The following is a 22,297-nucleotide window of genomic DNA, read 5'->3' on the forward strand; positions in this document are numbered from 1 at the left end:
TTGTGATGGTGCTTACACAAACCTCTACATGTGTCCTAACAACCAGAACTGTATTTTCAAAAGTTGATTTTTTCCCCCTAGTTATAAACTAAATAAATTCTGGGGATGTAATGTACAACATGGTGTCTGTAGTGAACAATACTGTAGTGTATGTATATTGAAAGATACTAAGAGAGTAAATCTTAAATTCTCATCATAAGGAAAAAAGTTGTAACTTTGTCATGTGATGTATGTTAACTAAACTTATTATTGTAATCATTTTGTTATATATACATATATCAAATCATCATGTCATACACAAAAAACTGACCTAGGGTTAGATGCCAGTGATACCTTCATTTTAAAAATTGAAACTTCCAAATTTAAATTTGGAAGTAAACTTATTTCATATATAAATTATTTAAATAAAATTCAGTTCTTTAGTTATACTGGCCGCATTTCAGTGGATCAATAGCTACATGTGACATAAGGCTACTATATTGGACACTGCAGATATAGAACATTTCCAGCAATGCAGAAAGTTTCATTGGATAGTGCCGTTTTATAGCAGGAATTCAGTGTTTTCAGTAGAGGGCCAGAGTGTAAATATTGGAGGCTTTGTTGGCCATTTGGTCTCTATCTCAGTCAACTACTTGGTTCTCCTGTTGTATTGTAAAAGGAGCCATAGACATTAATATTTCAAGTAATAAGTAATAGCTGTGTTCCAGTTAAAATTTATTTATTAAAAATGGGTGTTTGCTGACCCATATTTTTGAGAATCTGATAGGTATATTTCCCTTTTTCACATCAGCTCAGTTTCTTGCCAGAGTGATCTTATAATTTATCGTTAAGATTACCAAATTAAATAAAATTTTAATTGTAATTTTGAGAGTGAAAGGGCCACTATTAACCTGCTTGGACAATAGGCCTGGACTGGAAATATCTTGGGCAAGTCAGGGATGTATGTCACCCTGGCTATTAGTCTTCCTATAAATTGGTTGCCCTTGTGGTAGGCTCATGCCTATTCCAAGTAACTGTAGAAAAGCAAATAAAGCGATTTCTTTAGCAGTGGCTCTGGGTTAGCCATTTTCCTCTGAAAGGGAGTATTTATATGGGAGGTACCCTGAAGTTTGGCATGCCCAGTACACTCAAAATAGCCTGTTTTCTGTCCCTGTGCCTTTGCTCATGCTTTTATTTCTATGCCCTCTTTCCCATCCCTCTTATATGTTTTTTCTGACCCAGCCCATTTTTAAACCTCTGCTTGAATGGTATCTCCTTCATAAAACCATCCCTGTAGTACCCCTTTCAGACTTAGAAATTGGTATTTGTACTTCAGAAAATTCAAATGGCTTAGTGCCTTGGACCAGGTCCTAAAACCTGGCTGAACGTCAGAAGTACCTTGGTAGCATTAAATGCAGATTCCCAGGTCCCACCATAAATCTGTTGATTCAGAATCAATGTTTTGTTTCGTTTTGTTTTGTTTTCGAACCTCTCGTATGATTATTCTGTAATCAGCTAGCTGGTTTCTGTATGGAATCTGATAATTTAGACTTAAATTATTTGATGTAAGCATTGACTTTTAGAATGAGAACCTTGGAAATAGTCTCTTACTTTCTATTTTGTAAATTTTACTTTCTTTTTAAACTGGAAGGAGGGAGTTGGGGAGAAGATAACAAGGGAAATTACTTGCTCAGATCCCATTACTTGTTCTTGGCAGAGCTAGGATTAAACTTTGCTCATCTTCACTCCCATTTTAGAACCTTTCTTTATATTCATGTTGGACAACCATTTCTAAAGATTAAGTTTTGAATGCCCAGAAGTGCTTGGTAATAGTAGATAGTCAGGTTTTTTTCTTATTGATAATGACTATACCACACTTTTTTGTGTTTTGTCTTTGCCTCTTGATCATTGCTTCTTGATTATTCCAGCTCTTGCTTCAGGACTAGGACTACCTGTCTGATAGTTAGGGATGATGCACAGTCCGCGTGAAGTCATCTCAGAAAAATTCTTTTCTAAACTAGTTCTGATAGGAATGCTTTCTAAAAGCTAACTGAACCAAACTGAATTCTGGGACAGCTTTGAACTGTAATAGCTTTCAAGAGCCCCTCTAAACTGAGATCACTTGTAGAGCTGCAGGGCTTTGCTCACCAGGCCCCACACCCATTTGAGAAAGATTACCCAGGATTATGGGAATATTTGGTGGGGGGGGGGGTGCCTAAGCCAGAATAGGGGTTAAGGAAAAGCTTGTGGAAAGTGATAATAACTTAAACTGATAGCTTTTAAAGATGTCTAGGAGTTAGACAGAGGGAGGGAGTTGGGGCAAGTGTTTGACTACTGAGTATGTGCCAAAGTGCAAAAGTGTGGAAAGCATTGGAGAGTGGCAAGTTGTTTAGTTTGGCTAAAGCATAAAGTGCAAATTAGGGAATGACTGGAAGGATAGACAGGGGCTAAATAGAATAGGGTTTTGTAGTCAAAATGTTGTATTTCACAATCCCATATCCACATACAAAAGAATGAAATTAGAGCCCTACCTGAGACCATAGAAAAATTCACTCAAGATGGGTTATAGGTTTATATGGAAGAGCTAAAACTATAAAACTCTTAGAGGAAAACATAGGAGAAGAATCACTATGACCTTGGATTAGGGAATGGTTTCTTTGCTGCAATATCAAAAGCACAAGCAACAAAATAATAGGTAAGTTGGACTTTATCAAAATTTTAAAAAAATAGTTTCAAAGGACACAATCAAGAATCCACAGAATAAGATTAAATATTTGCAAATCATGTAACTGGTAGGAGATACATCAGGATCTATAAAGAATTCTTTAAACTACAGCAATGAAAAGACAAACAATGCAATCTAAAATGGGCAAAGACTTGAATAGACATTTCTTCAAAGGAGATATCCAAATGGGCGATAAGGAATGATGAAAAAATGCTCATCATCATTAGTCATTAGTGAATTGCAAGTTAAACCGCAGTGAGATATCACTTCTCACCCACTAGGATAACTAAAGTAAAAATGACAGAAATGACAAATACTAGCAAGGATGTGGAGAAATTGAAACCCTCATACATTGCTGGTGACAACATAAAGTGGTGCAGCCATTGGGGAAAACAGTTCATCAGAAAGCTAAACATAGAGTCACCATATGATTCAGCAATTCCACTCTTAGGTCTGTACCCCAAAGAATTGAAAACATAGGTCCACACAAAAATTTATACGCTAATATTCATACAAGCATTGTTTGTATAGCCTGAAAGTGGGAACAACTCAAATAGCCTTCAGATGACAGCAGGATAAACAAAATGTGGTATTTCCATACAATAAAATATTATTTGGCAACAAAAGGAATAAAGTAGTGAAACATGGTACAATATGAGTGACCCTGAAAATATTATGCTCAGTGAAAGGATCACATTTTGTATGATCCTATTTATATGAAATTTCCAGAATAGTCAAATCCGCAGAGACAAAAAGTATACCAGCAGTTGTCAGGGCCTGGGAGGGGGAGGAATAGGGAACGGCTGCTTAATAGGTCTGGGGTTTCATTTTGGGGTGATGAAAACATTCCAAACTTACATAGTAATGATGGTTGCATAACTGAATATTCTAAAAACCACTAGATTGTACATAGAAAAGAGTAGACTTTATGGTATTTAAATTATATTCCAAGTGCTATATTTAGTGAAAAATTTAAATTCTCTGACAGGGAATATGAATTTTTGTCTTCAAAGCATTGGTGTGTGTCCCTGAAGAGTTTTAAGCTCAAGAGGGTGATCTGAGCATCACTTATCACTTGGAAAGCATGTGAAGAGTGGTGGTCAAATCAGCAACGTGGAGGAAGACATTTAGATCCTTAGAGTATTTATCTTCAGCTTTCTGCCCTGAGCAAGTCCAAGAACCTCACATTATTGATACTCAATTAAGAATTTTTAACTTTCTACATGCTAATATTTTACAATGTTTACCTTGTTCATGTTTTTCCCCCTAATAAACTTTTGTAGGTGATTAAAAAAGAATAGCAGTTACAGGGTATTAGAGATAATATTTTAAAATTTATCTCAGTTTGTCACCTTGACCATTGTAAATTTAGAGACATAACTATTATTTATTTTACCTAGAAGACCAAGGTTTTGGATGGCTCAAATGCTTTAAAGACCTTTTATTAATAAGTGTGAATTTTAACCCTGGCTGGCGTAGCTCAGTGGATTGAGCTCGGGCTGGGAACCAAAGTGTCCCAGGTTCGATTCCCAGCCAGGGTACATTCCTGGGTTGCAGGCCAGAGCCCCCAGCAACCTCACATTGATGTTTCTCTCTCTCTCTCTTTCTCTCTCTCTCTCTCTCTCTCTCTCCCCCTCCCTTCCCTCTCTAAAAATAAATAAATAAAATCTTTAAACAAATAAGTGTGAATTTTGATATGTAAAAGCTTAAATTTATTTAATAAGCATTTAAAATTTTTTTCTTTTTTGTGAATTATCTTAATTCAAGTTACATGTTAAAAAATATTTCATAAGTAGCATAATCATTTTAACTGTCTTGTTTTCTTATTGATTCTAGAGAACCATAATTTTAAAGCTGTTACACCTTTAGAAAATTCTGGTCTGATTTAATTTTGAAAGATTGTATTCAAAAGCAGCCATTTTGGACAGACACTGTTGTCAATAGAGAGTGTGCCCTCTTGTGGTTAATCAGAACAAAAGTTCATCTGTAAAAATCACTCTAGCTTTTTGGGGGTTCACATTTTCTCAGCTGTTTAATAATGAAATCACTCATACTCTCAGTTTCTTTTTAATGAGCAAAACAGAACCATGGCAGGATTTTAAAATGGAGAATTAAGAACTGGAGGAGTGGTTACTTGCCTTATTTTATCTGGATAAGTGCTGACAAAAATGTGGGTTGAAGGACAGAATATCAGTGTCAAGGAGGAGACTACGAGAAAAGATACTGAAGTGTGCGAAAAGGCTAGTTGTTTTTATAGCGTTTGAGAAGATTCATCACTAACACTGTGATACACCTGAATATTTTACAGGTACACCCTCCCTCCTATACAAAATGCTTCCAGAATGGTGTTATTCTGATTTTATTTTTATTTCATTGTGTGTGTGTGTGTGTGTTCTCATCATAGGAAAGGGAATAAATACTTAATCTAGCACTATTTGAAATGTCTATTGCATTTAATGGAAATTAAGTTTAGTTTGAAATAACTGTCCAAATCTGTTTTATACTGCCTGTCTTAAGTTGGTATCATAAGTATTTATTAGTAATGGGTATTTTTTTCTGAAGGAAAGGACTTTCCCTGCTAATCTTGTTTTAATTTTTTAAAAATTTGTATGGGGGGATCTTTTAATACCTTTGTTTTTGTTTTTGTTTTTGTTTTTAGTTAAAAGGTTGAATTTCACATTTCAGCAGTGGCTGAAGACACATGGCTGTGTCTTCATATTGGTCTACCTGTCTAGACCCTTGGCTGATCATTTAAATGCCTCAGTATTTATAGAAGGATTCTACTGTTAATGCTGTTATCATCCCTGTGGGTGGTTCACTGATCGTCACCAATTCATTAGTAAGAGTGTTGCAGCTAAGAATAATTCTGGTCACATGAATGCACTTTTCTGTAATCAAGGAATCACATATATTGGCCTTTATATTGTAATATAAAATTTATTACATTTTAGTTAATAGCCCAAGTATAACAGTTTAAAATAGTTTACAAGTTCTGATTCCATTATGAAACAGTTTGACAAAGAATTACTGCCATTTTTATACAAATTGAACAGTTTCTGTCATTTATAATTTATAAAATGATTTTTAATATATGGCTTATAAAAATATATTTGGTTTGTATTGAACTCACTGATTCAATTGTTACCATCAGGTGTGTACATGAGGGCTGTTTTCATGGTTAAATAATTGTGTTAGCTTTTCATATTCTAAGGTGTTAATAAATTCAAAAATTTAACCATGCTGAATGAATGGCATCAGAGTGTAGTGCTTTAAAGCTCAGACTCTGGCCCTGGCTGGTGTAGCTCAGTGGATTGAGTGCGGGCTGTGACCCAAAGGGTTGCTGATTGATTCCCACTCAGGGCCGCATGCCTGGGTTGCAGTCCAGGTCCCCTAGAGGGGATGTGCAAGAGGCAGCCACACATTGATGTTTCTCTCTCACTCTTTCTCCTTCCCTTCTTCACTTTCTAAACATACATAAACAAAATCTTTTAAATAAATAAGTAAATAAATAAAGCTCAGACTCTGGAGTCAGGCCGCCTGGGTGAGAATCCCAGCACTGTCGCTTAACAAGCTATATGGCCTTGGCAAGTTCTTTAACTTTTCTGTGCTTCTGTTTTCCCATCTGCAACGTGGGAATAATGTTAGTATCTACTTCATAAGATTGTTTTGAAGATGAAATGAATTAATATAAAAAAACTTAGAATAGTACCTGGCACATAACAACGCCTATGTGTATATTAGTTGTTGGTACCAATATTATTAAATTTATAGTTGAATTAATAATTAAATTCATTGTAAATAGCATATTGTTTGTTTTGTAAATATAAATCAGTTTTGCAGTTCTTTAAAAAATATTTCATATAACTGAACATAAACAGCTAATGACATTTTATAAAGTTTTTGATGAAAGCTTTTTTCACAATTTTCTTTTCTTTTTTTTAGGCACGGAATGTTAACACTGGTGAATTGACAGCAATTAAAGTAATAAAATTGGAACCAGGTAATTGAAATTTTATGTTTCTTATTGTTGTACACCAATAGATATCTTTAAGGCTTATATTAATGGTGTTTGGTTAACATTCTCTTGTTCCCAGTGTCTTTGGGTAAACAGAACTTGTATCTACTGTTTTCCTACACCTCTTTGAGACCTGTAGCTATCTCATTCCAAAAAATTTACTAATAATTGTGGACAGGGGGAGAATTCCCACAGAGTCTTTATTCCCTCTGAACTCAGTGGAGCAGGCTGGGTACAAAGTGATAGTGGAGACACTGTCCTGTGGCGGGGGCAGTGTGATGCAGTGGAGCGAAGTGAACTGAGATTCGGGTGGTTGTAGTCCAGTCTTTGTGTCCTGCTCTCTTGCTCTGTGAACCCGGGCAAGTAACTTCACTCCTTGAGTCTTACTTTTCTCAGTAGACCTAGCTCTCACAATTTATCTTAGTAGATACTTTCCAACTTGAGCAGCTTATTGTAAAGCCCTTAAGACTACTTCCTGTTTTTTTGTCATCTTCAACTACCATATTCTACTCCTGAAATCTGCCCACCCCCTGTAAGAACCACATCTTTTTGAGCTAACTATACACTCTTGTTTATCCTCTCTTAAAATCCCCCTTTCTCTTTTTCTCCTGTCATCAGCAAATAATTGTGCTGGTGTCTAGATTGAGTTCAAGAGCAACGATAGTGCCTTTCTGATGGCTTCTGTCATTGCAAACAGATAATACGAATTTATTGGTAAAACAGATTTTAGCTTCAGTACAACAGAAATACACTCAAGGGTGGGAACTACTTTTGTAAAAAGGCTAAATCATAAAATATTTTAGGCTTTTGGACCACATGTGGTCTCTGTATAGAGTCCTCCCTCTCTCTTCTTCCTCTCTCCCTCCTAAAGTGGAAAACCCATTCTTAGCAGAGCAGGCCACCTGCTGCTGTATTGTGCTCACCCCTGATGGGGATTGTCAGCAGACTTTTTAGAAGTGCCATTAAGATGAAATTTGAAGGATGTGTTGACTATGATCAAACCACACTGAAATATAATGCATAAAAAGGTACTTTTTTCAGTTTTACATATTTACAGATTTTGTGTAGTCTAATTACATTCTAACACAACAAGATACTTTTTCCTTTAAGTCCCGTGCTGTTCAGTTTATGAGAAACTTAAGTAGGGTGTTTGAAATTGGTGAAATCTGAGATTTAAAAGACGATTTGGCATTTTAATCAGGGTCTTCATTTTTAATCATTAAAAGTAGTTACTTGATGAAATAGTTTCTAAATCAGTAGTAGTTTGTACATACATGAGTCTCAAATCAATTTAGTGCCTTCTCTTTCAGGAGGCCTTCCTTGACCTCTGGTCTGATTAAAATGACTCTGTGGGATAATGTGGGGATAGCACTTAACCACAGCTATATTGTTAGTCTAGAACTGCATGTCTTTGTTTTTAGGTTTTAATTAACTTTGTGTACACTAAACTGAACTTCGGACCTGGTACATAGTACTCATTCATATGTCTTAAAATTTCCCTTAAAAAATTAGAAACTTGAAAAATCTTTATTGTTCATCAAGTCATTTTCTTCATCAATGAAATGTTCACATTGTTATGCTCTCAATCTTGAACACTGCTGTGCTTATATTGATCATCATAATAAAGGTAGAAAATACAATTAAATAAGAAGAAAAATTATTGGTATTCTAACACCCAGAGATAACAAGGGATATTATCATGTTATTAAATATATACTTAAATTTAGTTAATATTGGATTCCTAACTTATATTTTCGTAGAAGCCATCTGAATTTTTATATTTAATTTTTTGTTTAGAGTTTGTGGTATATGGCCTAGTGGTCAAGAGCATAGACTCTAAAACTACTTTGATTCTAGTCCTAGCTTGACCACATTGCCTAAGCTTTCTGGACCTGTTTCCTCATCTCTAAAATGGGGATAGTAATAATTTTCTCTTAAGGTAGTTGTAGAGATTAAATGAGCTGATACACCAAAAGCACATAAAATAGTGCTTGGTACAGAGTAAGTACTTGCTATAGTAAGTAGCTGGTAGTAGTAGTAGTAGGAAGAGGAGTACAGTTTTCAAGATATGGTCAACTCTGTTTCATTTATACTAACTACCCTCCTTCCTTCTGCTAGTAATGTTGTATCATTTCAGCCCTTAATATTTCAGCACGTATGACGGAAGGAAAGAGATGAAAATGTAACCACAAACAGGAAACCTCATGCACTGCTTTTGGGAATGTAAAATGGTGCATCTACTTTGGAAAACAGTTTGAAAGTTTTTCTAAAAGGTTATGAGGGAGAAGACTAATATTTAGCCTATATTTTAAAAAATAACTGGCAGTAATATGGCAGATGTATTGAAATGTAAGTTAACACTGGAAACAAGTTAAGAGATTTATCGAGAAGGGTGAGGGTATTAGGGTTCAAGTTAAATGCTACAACAAAGAAATCCATAGTAAAGTGACCTAAATAAGGTAGATATTTATTTCTCTCTCATAGAACAGTTCTCAGGTGAGTCCAGGCTGGTAGTTCAGTTCTGTCCCGTGAGGTTATTTGGGGATGCCTGTTTCTCCCATTGTATACTATTACCCAGTAGAGCACCCATTCATCTTACTTACATGAGGATAGGTTATGTGTGTCCATTGTTAGCTTGCTAGGAGAGAGACAGGTATTGTAAGGCAAGAAATTTTCTTTTAAAGAAGTCACATGCCAGTTCTGCTCATTTTCTGTTGCTGGAAACTTACCTAGATGGCCACCCAAACACAAAGAAGCTAGGAAATGTGGTCTTTAGCTGGGCGGCTGTGTGTCTAAGTAGAAGGAAAGAATGGTTATTGTAGCCTCAAGCAGTGTTCTGCCTGGAGAGGCAATTTGAAGGATATTATGAGGATTTGAACCAGGTAGTTATAGTGCGGCTGAAACTGAGAGATATTTAGGAGGTAAAATGAACAGAAAGAATGCATTTCCATTCATTCGAGACACGTTGCTTATGTGGTATTTAGAGATTGTGTATGTACAGCATTGGGGGAAAAGTAGGTTTACAGTTGTAAGTACAAGAAAGTACAGTTTATTGTTATTATTTATTATTGTACTATTTTCCATACAAACAACTGTAAACCTACTTTTGCTCTACCCTGTACATACAGTTGTCAATTTGATCTGCAGATCTGGAGCTCAGGAGAGAGGTCTTGGCTGGAAGCATTGATCTGAAAATCACTCGTGTTTGGTTGTAGTTGTAATTGGAGAGTTTCAAAAGGAAAGAAGGGTCACTAGTATCAAATGCTGCTGAAATGTCAAAGTGGGTAAGGATTCATAAGAGGCCTTTGATTTGGGTCTTAAAATGACATGGACCTTTGTGAGAGTAATTTCAGTAGTTGTGGGATGAAAAGTAGATTGGAGTAGATTATGTAAGGACTGAATGGAAGTAAGGAAAAGGAATCGTAGCTCAAACTTTTTTTTTTTTTTTTTTTTTAAGAAATTTGGCTGTGAAACACAATGGGGGACTAGTTTAATATTGGATAAGCAAGGCTAAGGGAAAGTTTTTACATTGAAGTAAGTTTGAGCATGTTTGTAGGCTGATGAGCAAAAGTGAGTGGTGGTGAAGAGAACATAAATGATGGATCAAGAATTTGAGAGCTTGGAAGGAGATAGGATCAAGAGATGCCTCTTCTGAAAAGTAGGAGAGTACCACCTTTGGGATCATATCTTTAGAAAGAGCCAAGTTTGGGCACACATATAGATTAGCTTTAAAGTTGAGAGGGTGGAAAAAAAAACGATCTTTGCAACAGGGTCTCTATTTTCTCAGATGGAGGAATAGGAATATTATAGGAATGCAATAATTATTAAATAAAGGTCCTTAGCTGAGAATGAAGCAGAAGTTGGTAAGTAGGATATCTGAAGAACAGTGGCAATAACTTTCAACAGTAAGAGCCACCATGGAGAGTAGAAGGAGGAGCTGACTATAGTTACCAGTGATGGGACTGTTAAACAGTGTTTGGTGTGTAATTCAATTCAGAAATCAACCATTTTTTATGATTGCCATAGCTAACATAGCTATGATAGTATTCAAGAGCTATCATTAGAACATTTGAAAGCAATGCCATTAATTTTCACCTGTTAAAAGATCTTTTCACTAGAAATTAAAGTCATGAGGAAATTAGTGTTAAGGGAATTAGGTACTACTCTAAAATAGGTAAACTTGTCTCTATTTTAAAAACTGCTCATTAGTGAATTTCCTGTCCTGTTATGTTAATTATACATCCATGTTACCTTTTCCTCACAGTCTCAGAGGTTAACAAGCATATATTCATAATTTATTTTCAGCCTACTCATAAAGTAGGTTTAAAAAAAAAAACAAATACTACGGTAAATGTTTAATGAGAGGTAGAAGTACCTTTACAGGATATGGAAAAGCAGTACCCAGATATATCACTCCATAATCTCATCCTCTTGCATAGTCTTCTTGATTCCAAATGTGTAATGTGAACCCGTGACTCCTGATATTTTACTTGAAATGTTGCTAACACAAATTTAATAATTATTGCACTCCTATAATATACCAGTAAAAAAGAAAGTACAGTTTTCTTTTTAGGACTGTTACTTCCAATAGAGCTTACATTTTCCTGGTGTGTCACAAATGACATTGTAGTCCCAGAGGTCTTCACAGCAAAATACTAACCCACACTTGTTATCTCTTGTCTTGTTGACGATAGCCATCATAAAGGTGTGAGGCGATGTCTCACTGTAGTTTTGATTTCTGTTTCCCTGATGGTTAGTGATGTTGAGCATCTTTCAAGTACCTATTGGCCATTTGCATGTCTTCTTGGGAAAAATGTCTTATCCAGATCCTCTGCCCATTTTTTAAATTAGATTGGGTTTGTTTTGTGTTGTTTTTGTTTTTTTGCTGTTGAGTTGTATGAGTTTGTTATATATTTTGGATATTGACTTCTTATCAGATGTATGATTTGCAAATATTTTTTCCCATTTTCTAGGTTGCCTTTTCACTTTGTTGATGGTTTCCTTTGCTGTGCAGAAGCTTTTTAGTTTTTTATCGTAAGAGAGACAAGAGATAACAACTGTTGGCGAGGATGTGGAGAAAAGAGAACCTTTATGTACTGTTGCTGGGAATATAAATTCCCATGTGCATCCACTATGGAAACATGGAGGTTCCTAAAAAAAAAAAAAAAAAATAGAAAATAGAACTACTGTATGATCCAGCAGTTCCACTTCTGGGTGTATATACAAAGGATATGAATACAGGGTTTTGAAGAGAGATCTGCACTCTCATGTGCACTGCAGCATTATTCACAGTAGCCAAGATATGAAAACAGCCTAAGCATCCATCAGCAGATGAATGGATAAAGAAGATGTGGTGTATGCATATTCAGTGGAATATTATTGAGCCACAGGAAAGAAGGAAAATTTCTTCCATTTGCAACAGCATGGATGGACATTGAGGGTATTATGTATGCTAAGTGAAATAAGCTAGACAGAGAGAGACAAATATTGCACACTACCACTTCCTTTGTAAAATGTAGAATAAAAAAAAAAAAAAAGAACCCCAGAATATAAATTCTGTATGATGTTAGTGAAAAAAAGTAGGAAACAATACTTACACTTATAAACAAGGCCCCAAAATATATGAAGCAAAAACTGACAATTGAAGGGGAAAATAGCCGTTAAACAGTAATGGGACCTCAATGGTAAATATAATGTGGAAAAATATATATTATAGAAAGAAGAATTGGGGGAATGCCACAAGTACTTGTTGACTGTGTTGCTAAGAGCCTTCTTAGTTAGCCACTAGCATTGTCAGCATCAATAAATAGCCCTTGTGGTAAAGGATCTCACTGTTTGATAATAGAAGTTCTTTGAGAATAGTAACAAGGACATGTTTATAGGGAAAAAATAGTATTGGTAAGAATGTAGTGATGCTAAAGTCTTCACTAGGCCATAGTTTTTATGAGGGCAGACTTCATATTCATCTTTACTATAAGGTTCCCTGGTTCCTGATACATGTCTGGCACCTAGTAGACACTCGATAAATATTTATTAGATAAATCAAATTACCGACTTTTTTGGACTGTAAGATACACCAGACCATAAGACACACCTAGGTTTTAGAGGAGGAAAAGGGGGGGGGATTTTTGAAGTAAAAAATGTGGTAAAATATTTAATAACATAAATAACGTAGACTGCCCCCTCTTGCCCCTCCCCCACTGTGAGCCAGGTAAGCTACATTCAGACTATAAGGCACACCCCTTTCCTCCCAAATTGGGGGTGCATCTTATAGTCTGAAAAATACAGTAATGAAGAAGATAGGAGACCAGGAAGATTTAGAGATACATTAGAGATGGGTTGGTTTAAACTATGGCACGTTTTTGCTAATAAATAGCTAACATTTATTCAAACTTACTTTGTGCCAGGCTCTGTTCTAAGTGCTTTACATTTGTTGACTCAGTCCTTACATTCAGTATTACTGTTTTGTTTTGTTTTTAAAGATACGGAAACAGAAGCACTGAAAGTTTCAGTAACTGGCCCTAATTAGTGGCAAGCTGAGATTTTGAGCCCTGGCAATGTAGCCTCCTCTTTCACTACTTTCAGAAGTTGGCAGTGGTATGGAAACTGTGTTATCAGGTTTGCTGGATGTTTGTTTAATTAAAAAATGTATATACAAGTATAGTTTTTGAGAACTAGTATAGGAACATCTTTTTTTAAAGATGTTATTTATTTATGTATTTATTTATTTTTAGAAAAAGGGGAAGGCAAGGAGAAAAAGAGGTAGAGAAATATTGATGTGCAAAAGATAAAACAATCAGTTAACTCTCACATGCCCCTAATTGGGACCTGGCTCACAACCTAGACATGTGCCCTGATTAGGAATCGAACTGGCCACCTTTCGGTTCACAGGCCTGCACTCAGTCCACTGAGCCATACCAGCAAGGGCAGTATGTGAAAAATCTTTAGTGGCAGAACCACCACTTAACAAGCTAAGTGAGTTTTATTCACATTTAATGAGTACTAAGTGAACTTCATTGAGGTAAAATGTGTTTCTTCAAAACCAGTATATTTGCTCAAATTGGACATCTTTTGTGGTGAAATTGATGCGTCATAAACAAACCAAAAGATAAACCAGCAAATAGATTTCTTTATGAATAGTATAATGTAATCAGTTTAATTAGCAAGCTCTTCTTCACACTCTGGCGTACAATGGAGATAGTAGTCTCAAGTAACTAATAGAGAGAGTGAAAAGCTGCCTGGCCATTTGTCAGTCTGGAATAACAGCACAGATAGAGCCTCCGACATTACTTCTCCCAAGAATGGATCTCTTAAGTCTTTCATTTTTCTGTGTTTTAAAGTCATACCTTTATCTTATTTAAAGATTTTTTATATTTATTTATTTTTGGAGAGTGGGGAGGGAGGGAGAGAAACATCAGTATGTGGTTGCATCTCACTCACCCCCTGCATCCCAGGCATGTGCCCTGACTGGGAATTGAACTGGCGACCCGTTGGTTCGCAGGCCAGCTCTCAATCCATGGAGCCATACCAGCCAGAGCTAAAGTCAGAATTTTAGAGCCATAAGGAACTTTTTAGGTCACCTGTCTCAGTGGTTGTCAGATGTTTTACAACTTTTAAAACTTTTGTCATAGGAAATAACTGGTGGTGGGGAGGTGTTGTGTGAACACTCTCTCAAGCCTAATACATTTAATATTGCAGAAAAATAGGTAACAGTATTTATAATTTGCCCAAAAAGTCACAGATCCTTTTTGAGGATCTGATTCCTCTGATTTTTAGTCTATTCTTTAGTTTTTTTACTTTAAAAAATAGTATTTAATTAAAGTTGTTTAAAATTACTAACTTGCAATACTGCTTATTAAACTAGAATATACAAACAGATAACTGATTAAGTAGCAGCTGTGGGAGAAACTTGTTCCTTTTAAATGGGGAAACTCATTCCTTTTCAGACACAATGAAAAATACTGAGATTGATGAGTAGGAAATTCATAATGAGGAAATACAGTATTATGTTTTATTTCCATCAGAGCAACATTTACTATTTTTTCATGGATCTCCAAAGCTATATTTTACAAGTCTTTCTTGTCAGCTTTTGACATTAGTTTTTTCTGTCCTGAGAGGTGGGGGAGGTGCTCCTCCACTTTATTTTCATCATAGAGTGACAAAACACCAGGGTACTTATTTATGTGGCTGCTTTTCCCTCTCTCCCTGGAGTACTTGAGCAGCTCCCTTACCACCAGTTGTTTATTCAGTGCTATTCTGTGTTTACTGCCACAACGAAGAAAGTTGTTGTTACATCATTTATGATGATTACTTTGTAAGGTTAATCATGGATTGCTTAGCTACACTTTAATATATTAGAGCCATTTTATGGGCTTGAGGCTGACTATACTGGACAAATTAGAAGATTATACATTTAAAAGTAATAATAATGCTCAGAAATAAGAAAGCAAATAACAGGATTTTTTAGTGTATCTGCAATTTCCTCCTCATTCCCAGCCCTTTATGTCTCTACTATAAATATTTACTTAGCATTATTGAGTTAGAAGATACAAAGACATGCTATCTGCTTTCAAGGAGCTTGTTACCCAGTGTGAAAACTAGGTGTTGATGCAGGTAGCACCCTTCAAGCAAAGTGTGTGTGTATGTGAATTGTGCAATAAGGAATGGTGGTGATTATGACTAGAAGCACTTAATTCACAGCTCATTGAACAGCTGGCTTTGACTGTTCACCCTGTGAAATACTCCATATAGGGAATGTCTAGACAAGATGTCCTGTGATAGGACACTAATAGGATAGAGTAGCTAATATATCCTGATTCACTTGGTGTAAGGAAGAAAGGAACAGTGCACCTGAGCCTTGAAGGCTGGCTATCATTGTGCCAGCAATATAGGGGAATATAAGGGTAGCGTGGAAGCAGTGGTGGTGCTGGCATACTGGGCCAGTTTGGGAAATTGTTTCATTTGACCAGAGTGGTGTGCTCTGCTTAAGCATAGTGGGAAATAGTGGAAATAGTGAAAAGTGGATTGATGGTAGTTCATGGAGAACAATAAATGTTAGCTCAAAGATTTAGACTTTACCTTATGGACAGAGAGATTTTCTTTTTAACAGATTAGGAACAGACTGTGGTTCTTCTTGGTAAGCATGATAAAGAGCGAGAAATTTTTACCACTGTGTTTTTCACTTAGTTTAAAATCTATACTGCACTTTATTTTTCTTTTTTCTGTTCCTGTGCCAAAAACATTTTTTTAATCTACTGCAGACCTGCTTTACATAGAGAAACTCTAGGAATGCTACCATAATATTCAATAGAGTAGGAGGGATATATATATATATAATAGAGAGGACTGGTACTGGGAATTCACTTTTGAGATGTGGGTACCTACCTTACTTTGGATCTTCCATCAGAGCTACATTGGTAAACCTATCTCTCAGAAGAAGAGCGGGATCCAGGTAAGAAAAAAACACCTAGCAGATTAGTCAGGAATCTCAGGTTAAGCCATTCTTTCCTTGCTACTTGGATACCATCTTCTCTCAGATCTACTTTTAAAATGAGAAGGGGGAGGAATCTGTTCTTTAGAGGTTAAAAAAAAAAAAGCCCTACTCTATATATATAAAGCACAAATATACATACAGTACATAAGCAGCTATACAGAATATCTGTGGTATTAAAATTCATGGGGAGAAGCCATTAGGAAAATAAGGTTGAGAAACACTGGATTGGAGTAGGAGTTTTTTTTTTTAGGAGCGGGGATCATGTTTTCTTTAAACCAAAAACAACCTAATCATTCAGCAAACTATTTTGGCACACCAAACAGGATGTTTTAATCTTATCTTTTACTGTTGAGTTTCAGCAAGGAGATTTTTTTCTTTTTATCCTGTTGAACCCAAGTTCAAAGTTGATTCATAACAATTTAGGCAAATATGATACTTCTCTTAACCATTATTAATCATGAACTCTTACTAAAATATGGCCAAATAAATAAGCTTATATATTATTTTCATCAAGTGAAATATTTGAACAGTGATTTTCTTTGTTCTTAATATTTAAAAATAGTAATATTGTTATTGTAATTATTTTTGTTATTTCAATTGAAATAGCTAAAAGTCAAGATTATTAGACACTTCCTTTATATTTCTTTGTGGTATGAATTATGGCTTGAGCATTTTTCCAAAGACTAAGAATTGGGCATTGGTTTGGTGTTTTACAAAAAATACTTTATAATTATATAAAGTTACTTACTAAAATTACTTAATGCTAATTTATATTTTTAAAATCAGCCATTGGATTTCTTGGTATGCTGATAGCTCTTAAAAATAATTGGATTTCAGTATTTCTTGGTACTCTGGCAGTTTGAGATAGTTACCAACGACTTGTGGAAGAGAATCAGCTGTGGGAAGAGAACCATGGATTACTGAAATACTTTCTTTTTTTTTTTTTTTTAAGATTTTATTTATTTATTTTTAGAGAGGGAAGGGAGGGAGAGAGAGAGAGAGAGAGAGAGAGAGAGAGAAACATCAATGTGCGGTTGCTGGGGGTTATGGCCTGCAACCCAGGCATGTACCCTGGCTGGGAATCGAACCTGGGACACTTTGGTTCCCAGCCCGCGCTCCATCCACTGAGCTACACCAGCCAGGGCTTGGATTACTGAAATACTTTCAATTCTGTTAGTTGTTTCTGCATATGACATGGAGTTTATCTATTACGTATTTGGAATGTATCACACATCAAAAGGTAAATTAAAACTGGTCTTATTATTAAAATATTTTAGCACAAAGCACAGATAGTCATTTCCACTTCTCTGTGTTTAAAATAGAGTGGAAGCTGGAAGATATATAAGTGAAGAGCCCATAACAGGTTAGAATAATGTTTATTGCTGTAATAACTAAACTAGAATATATCAGTGGCTTAATATAATTACATTTTATTCAAAGTTTATGTAGTTGTTCAGTGCAGATGTTCAAGTTATTTGATGACTCTTTTCGTGACTCGGGGACCAAGACTTCTTACATTTTCTGAGGTCTCAGAGTGTCGTGTAGCTCACTGGTACATTTGCTCACATCCCACTGAAAAGAACAAGCCCCTTGAGCACATCAGTATTCACGTTGACTGGGAAATGATCTTTCACTGGATGGTTGCCTCCCACCAATAACTTCCACATTATGGAAGTGAGAGCACCGATTATTTGTGAATGGCTAACCAGCTCTGCCACAATAATAATAATAATAATGTTAATAGTAATCGTATATTAGTTTTCTAATGGCTAGTGAGCAAATTACCACAAACTTGGTGGCTTGAAACAACACAGATTTATTCTCTTAAAGTTCTAGAATTCAGAAGTCCAAAGTGAGTTTCACTGGGTCAAGACCAAGGTGTCAGCAGGGCTGCACTCTCTCTGGAGACTCTTAAGGGAGAATCTATTTCCTTGCCTTTTCTAGCTTTTAGGGCTGCATTCCTTGCATTTTTTTTTTATTCTTGGCTGCTCCTTTTATCTACAAAGCCAATATCTTGCTTATTGTCCTCTTTCAGTCAAGTCTTCCTTTTATTAAGGACACTTGTGATTACATTTAGGGCCTGTGTAGATAATTCAGGAAAATCCCCCATCCTAAAGCTGCTTCATTTAATCACATCTGTGAAACTCCTTTATCTGTAAGTATCTTCCCAGGTATCTGGGATTAGGACCTAGATACCTTTGGGGTCATTGTTTGGTCTACTACAAGTAGTTAACATTTATTGACTGTTTAATATTGTCATGCTCTAAGATTTTTGCATGTGTTAGTTTGTATTTTTCTCTTTACTTGGTTTATTCATTATCTGCTTGCTCTACTTGAAAGCTTACCTATTTTTCCTCAACTGCACATTTGTTTGTTTTGCCATCTTCTGGAAGACGTATTCTTCACTTTAATGTTTAAAAATTTTATCAGAAAGTCTTAGAATTGGAAATTATTTTTAGAGATTATGTGGTCTAATCATTCTGTTCCCCTGTATTCTATTAAGTGTTCTAGAATTGGGTGAGGAAGTTGTTCATTATTCTTTGGAATCTATTTCTCTTGAGTTTTGAAGAAAGTTCTTTAAATCTACCATTAGGCTCCTTTGGATTATTAATGTATTAAATTCTGCTTTCTTTATTCCTATCCAAACCTGTCTTTTCCAGTTACTTTTTAAAATTGTGTTGTAGATTATTGCTTTGGATTTTTCCCCCACAAAAATGTTGAATTTTATTTGACCATTCTTAGGATCACATGGAAATGACTTACTAGGAAAAAGATAATGTACTTTGGATCAAAAACATTTTATGGGCCCTGGCTGGTGTGGCTCAGTGTATTCAATGCTGGCCTGCAAACCAAAGGGTCACCAGTTTGATTCCCAGTCAGGGCACATGCCTGGGTTGTGGGCCAGGTCCCCAGTTGGGGACATGCTAGAGACAACCACACGTTGATGTTTCTCTCTCTTTTTCTCCCTCCCTTCCCTTTCTCTCTAGAGATCAATCAATCAATCAATAAACAAAACCATTTTATGGAAGAGAGGTAGTTGAAGACTTAAAGCCACTTATAGGTTTCAGTAGAAAGCACAGGAGTAGTACGTAAGCAATTAATTGTGTAACTGGATGAAATTAAACAAAAAGCAGTATACCTGATTTAGTTATCACGGAGAAGAATTATGAGGTATTGTAGATTAATTCAGGCAACTATTCTATTAATCACACATTTGGTGCTAGGGATGCAAAGATGATTTAGGCATAATCCTGTCCTAGAGGACCTAATTACTCTAGCAAGGACAGGGACATGCAGACATTGTTACAGTGTCATAAGGGCAGAGATAGGTACAGAGATCGCTGTAGAAGTCATGATGCTTACAGTTGTAAGAGAAACCACAAGTCAAGGTGTCTAAATAGTGCAGGGAATCTATTGGTTATATATGGGTGTATCTGAAAATTAGAGAGACAGCTGAGGTAGCTCAGTTACGTCATCATGTGCCTTTCTCCTCCTCTTTTCCTGTTCCTTTTCAGTGTTTTCTGATCAGCTTTATTCTGAAACTGGTTCCCTTTGAGTTTGTGTGATGACTGCTAAACTCTCAGGGCTACTACCCCCAGAAAGAGAGTTGCTGTCTGACCATGAAACTAAAGTCCTGGCGTTCACTCTGACTTCAACTACTTTGCTCTCGTATAACCCTTTCACCAGATCGGGGGAAAAGTATAATTGAGAGGCAAATGAGAATGCAAAATTTAGAACTTTCAAAGAATTTAGTCTATCCCTGAAAATTGGTATTAGTCTTATTTTGGCTTTATTATTTTTAACTTGGATTTTTTTAATATACTAAAAATCTGTAATTCTTAATGGTGGCAGGTGAATTCAGAAGAGGATCTCAGTTCAGTGACTTCTGAAATTTTGAAAGCATAAAAATTTCCTATTCTCCCTTTGGAGATCTTTGATTCTGTACACACTTCATTGCAGAAATTAAGAACCTGACATACAGTCTGTTCTTTATTACTTCTCTTGTAACTGGGCACTAAGGTGAGTTTTGATACTGGGTCTGGTGGTTCATGGTTGTGCCACTTCTAGAGACAGTCACATTTGCAGTAGGAAAATACCAAGGCCAGAGATGTTACATCTTGCTCTAACAGCCTCATACTTATGATTTGAGGGGTACTTTGGAAGACTTCTGTTTTTTACTCAGCCTAATACACATTTAATCAAGGTCTTCAAGCATGTAATACTTTAAAAACTGAAATAGTAGTACAAAGTTACTTTGAGTTAAATGCTTACACTTCCCTTTGCTCTCTTTTTACATAGTCTCTGGTGCATCACACTTGCATTCACTACAGTTCTCTCTTTTCTCTACAACAAGTATTCATTCAGGAGCCACAGCATGTGACCCTGCTATATCATTGCCAGATCTTACTTTGAAGAATTTGGGCAGAGAAGGAGTAGAAGACAGACGATTTGCTAATAGTCTGACCTGGCTCAAATCCAGCCCCATTCTGCATCCCAGCACAGTTGGAGCAACGCATTGGAATACAGGCTAAGCCTGTTGTTTGTGGGCCATCTGGTAACCCAGTAACTGCAAGTGTAGGCATCTTAGCCCTACAAAGAGTTTGTGAAGGTACATTTGACACTCTTGGTATATTAATGTTCCTGCCCTAACTTCAAAAAGAATTACTTCTTTGTGCTAAAATTATATTAAATGTTATTTGGTAAAAAGGGAAAAAGTAATGTATAAATTGTAGTGAATTATCTGGAATTCACTGAGGTTGACCTTCATTAAAATTAAAGGGTGGGTTGATGGAGACTTTAGTTTACATAGGGACAGGTACTACCCCCAGGTCAATGACTGTGACACCTTTTAAATGGGTTCTTTAATAGCCACTTTAAAACTACTTTAATGGTAAGTGGTTCAAAGAGCAGAAACTCTTATACACCAAGAGTATCAAATGTACCTCCACAGACCTTTGTAGGGTCAAGAGGCCTATACTCTAGCAGTACTGGGTTACCAGATGGCCCACAAACGAGCACTAAGTATTTTACATATATTGGCTAGTTTAACTTTTCCAACAGTGCTGTGAGATAGATTACTATTTTTATCCCCATTTTACAGAGGAAGAAACTGGCACAGAGAGGTTGAGTAACTTGCCCAAATTTACACAGTTTAGTAAGGTACAGAGTTGGGATTTGAATTAGACAGTCTGGGACCAGAGTTTATGGTTTTAGTCACTCACTGTATTTTACTTTCTATCAAGCAAGGACTGAAATTGTCATTAAAAATAATATCAGTAACATTTATTATATTTTGAAATGAATAGACATTTTGGAACTTATTTTATCAAATACTCAACATACTTTTTTTTTAATTCTAGGAGAAGACTTTGCAGTTGTGCAGCAAGAAATTATTATGATGAAAGACTGTAAACACCCAAATATTGTTGCTTATTTTGGAAGCTATCTCAGGTACCTTGTTTGTCTCCTTTTTGAAAAGCAATAATGATTCTTCATCACCTAATCATTTAACAAAATAAAGTTAGCTCTAGTCCATGTTTTGTAGTTTTTTCCCCTGCTTTAAAGACAGGATATTTTCATATGAATGGAATTTTTATTTATGTTAATTCTGTAACTAATATCACAGTCTGTAATTGTCTGTTGTACTCTTGGGAATTCTGGATGTGGTCTCATTGAGGAAGCTGACAGCAAAAACTTACTTTTATGGTTAGCCTTCCGGAGATAGAATAGAGATCTAAACATGCCGTTCTGTTGCCTGCCCCTTTCTTCTAGACGTGGGTGAATTTAGAAAGGAGCACTTCTTCCTGTTACGTTTTTATTAGAAACTTTTTTTCTTCTGTGTTTCTAGCCTCTGAATATTGCATCATCTCTGTCCTTCATTTTGTCTGAAGGACTGAGAACTATAATTATTTCACTGAGTTCTTCTTCAGGTCTTTGAGTAAATTTAGAAAGACTGAATTTGCTACCTCTTGTTTTGGTTTAGCAGGACAAGCCAGGTTCCCCAGGTCATATCCCATAGGGGATGACCTCAGGGACAAATCTTGCTTTTCCATTCACTTCTGTATGCAACTTAGTGTAAAGCTGT

General features: G+C 35.9%; 1 protein-coding gene across 4 annotated transcripts in view; it reads left to right on the plus strand.

The window, feature by feature from the left end:
- Positions 1-22,297, plus strand: part of MAP4K3 (mitogen-activated protein kinase kinase kinase kinase 3) — a 124,734-nt gene that overhangs the window by 23,875 nt on the left and 78,562 nt on the right. For all 4 annotated transcript variants that reach the window (XM_045827407.1, XM_045827408.1, XM_045827409.1 and 1 more), the window contains exons 2-3: positions 6,647-6,704; positions 21,573-21,663. In XM_045827407.1, coding sequence (XP_045683363.1) covers positions 6,647-6,704; positions 21,573-21,663 — 149 coding nt within the window. The remainder of the gene's footprint in view (positions 1-6,646; positions 6,705-21,572; positions 21,664-22,297) is intronic.

This window comes from Phyllostomus hastatus, unplaced genomic scaffold (assembly GCF_019186645.2).
Source record: "Phyllostomus hastatus isolate PE091 unplaced genomic scaffold, TTU_PhHast_1.1 phas_scaffold_78, whole genome shotgun sequence".
Classification (NCBI taxonomy): domain Eukaryota; kingdom Metazoa; phylum Chordata; class Mammalia; order Chiroptera; family Phyllostomidae; genus Phyllostomus; species Phyllostomus hastatus.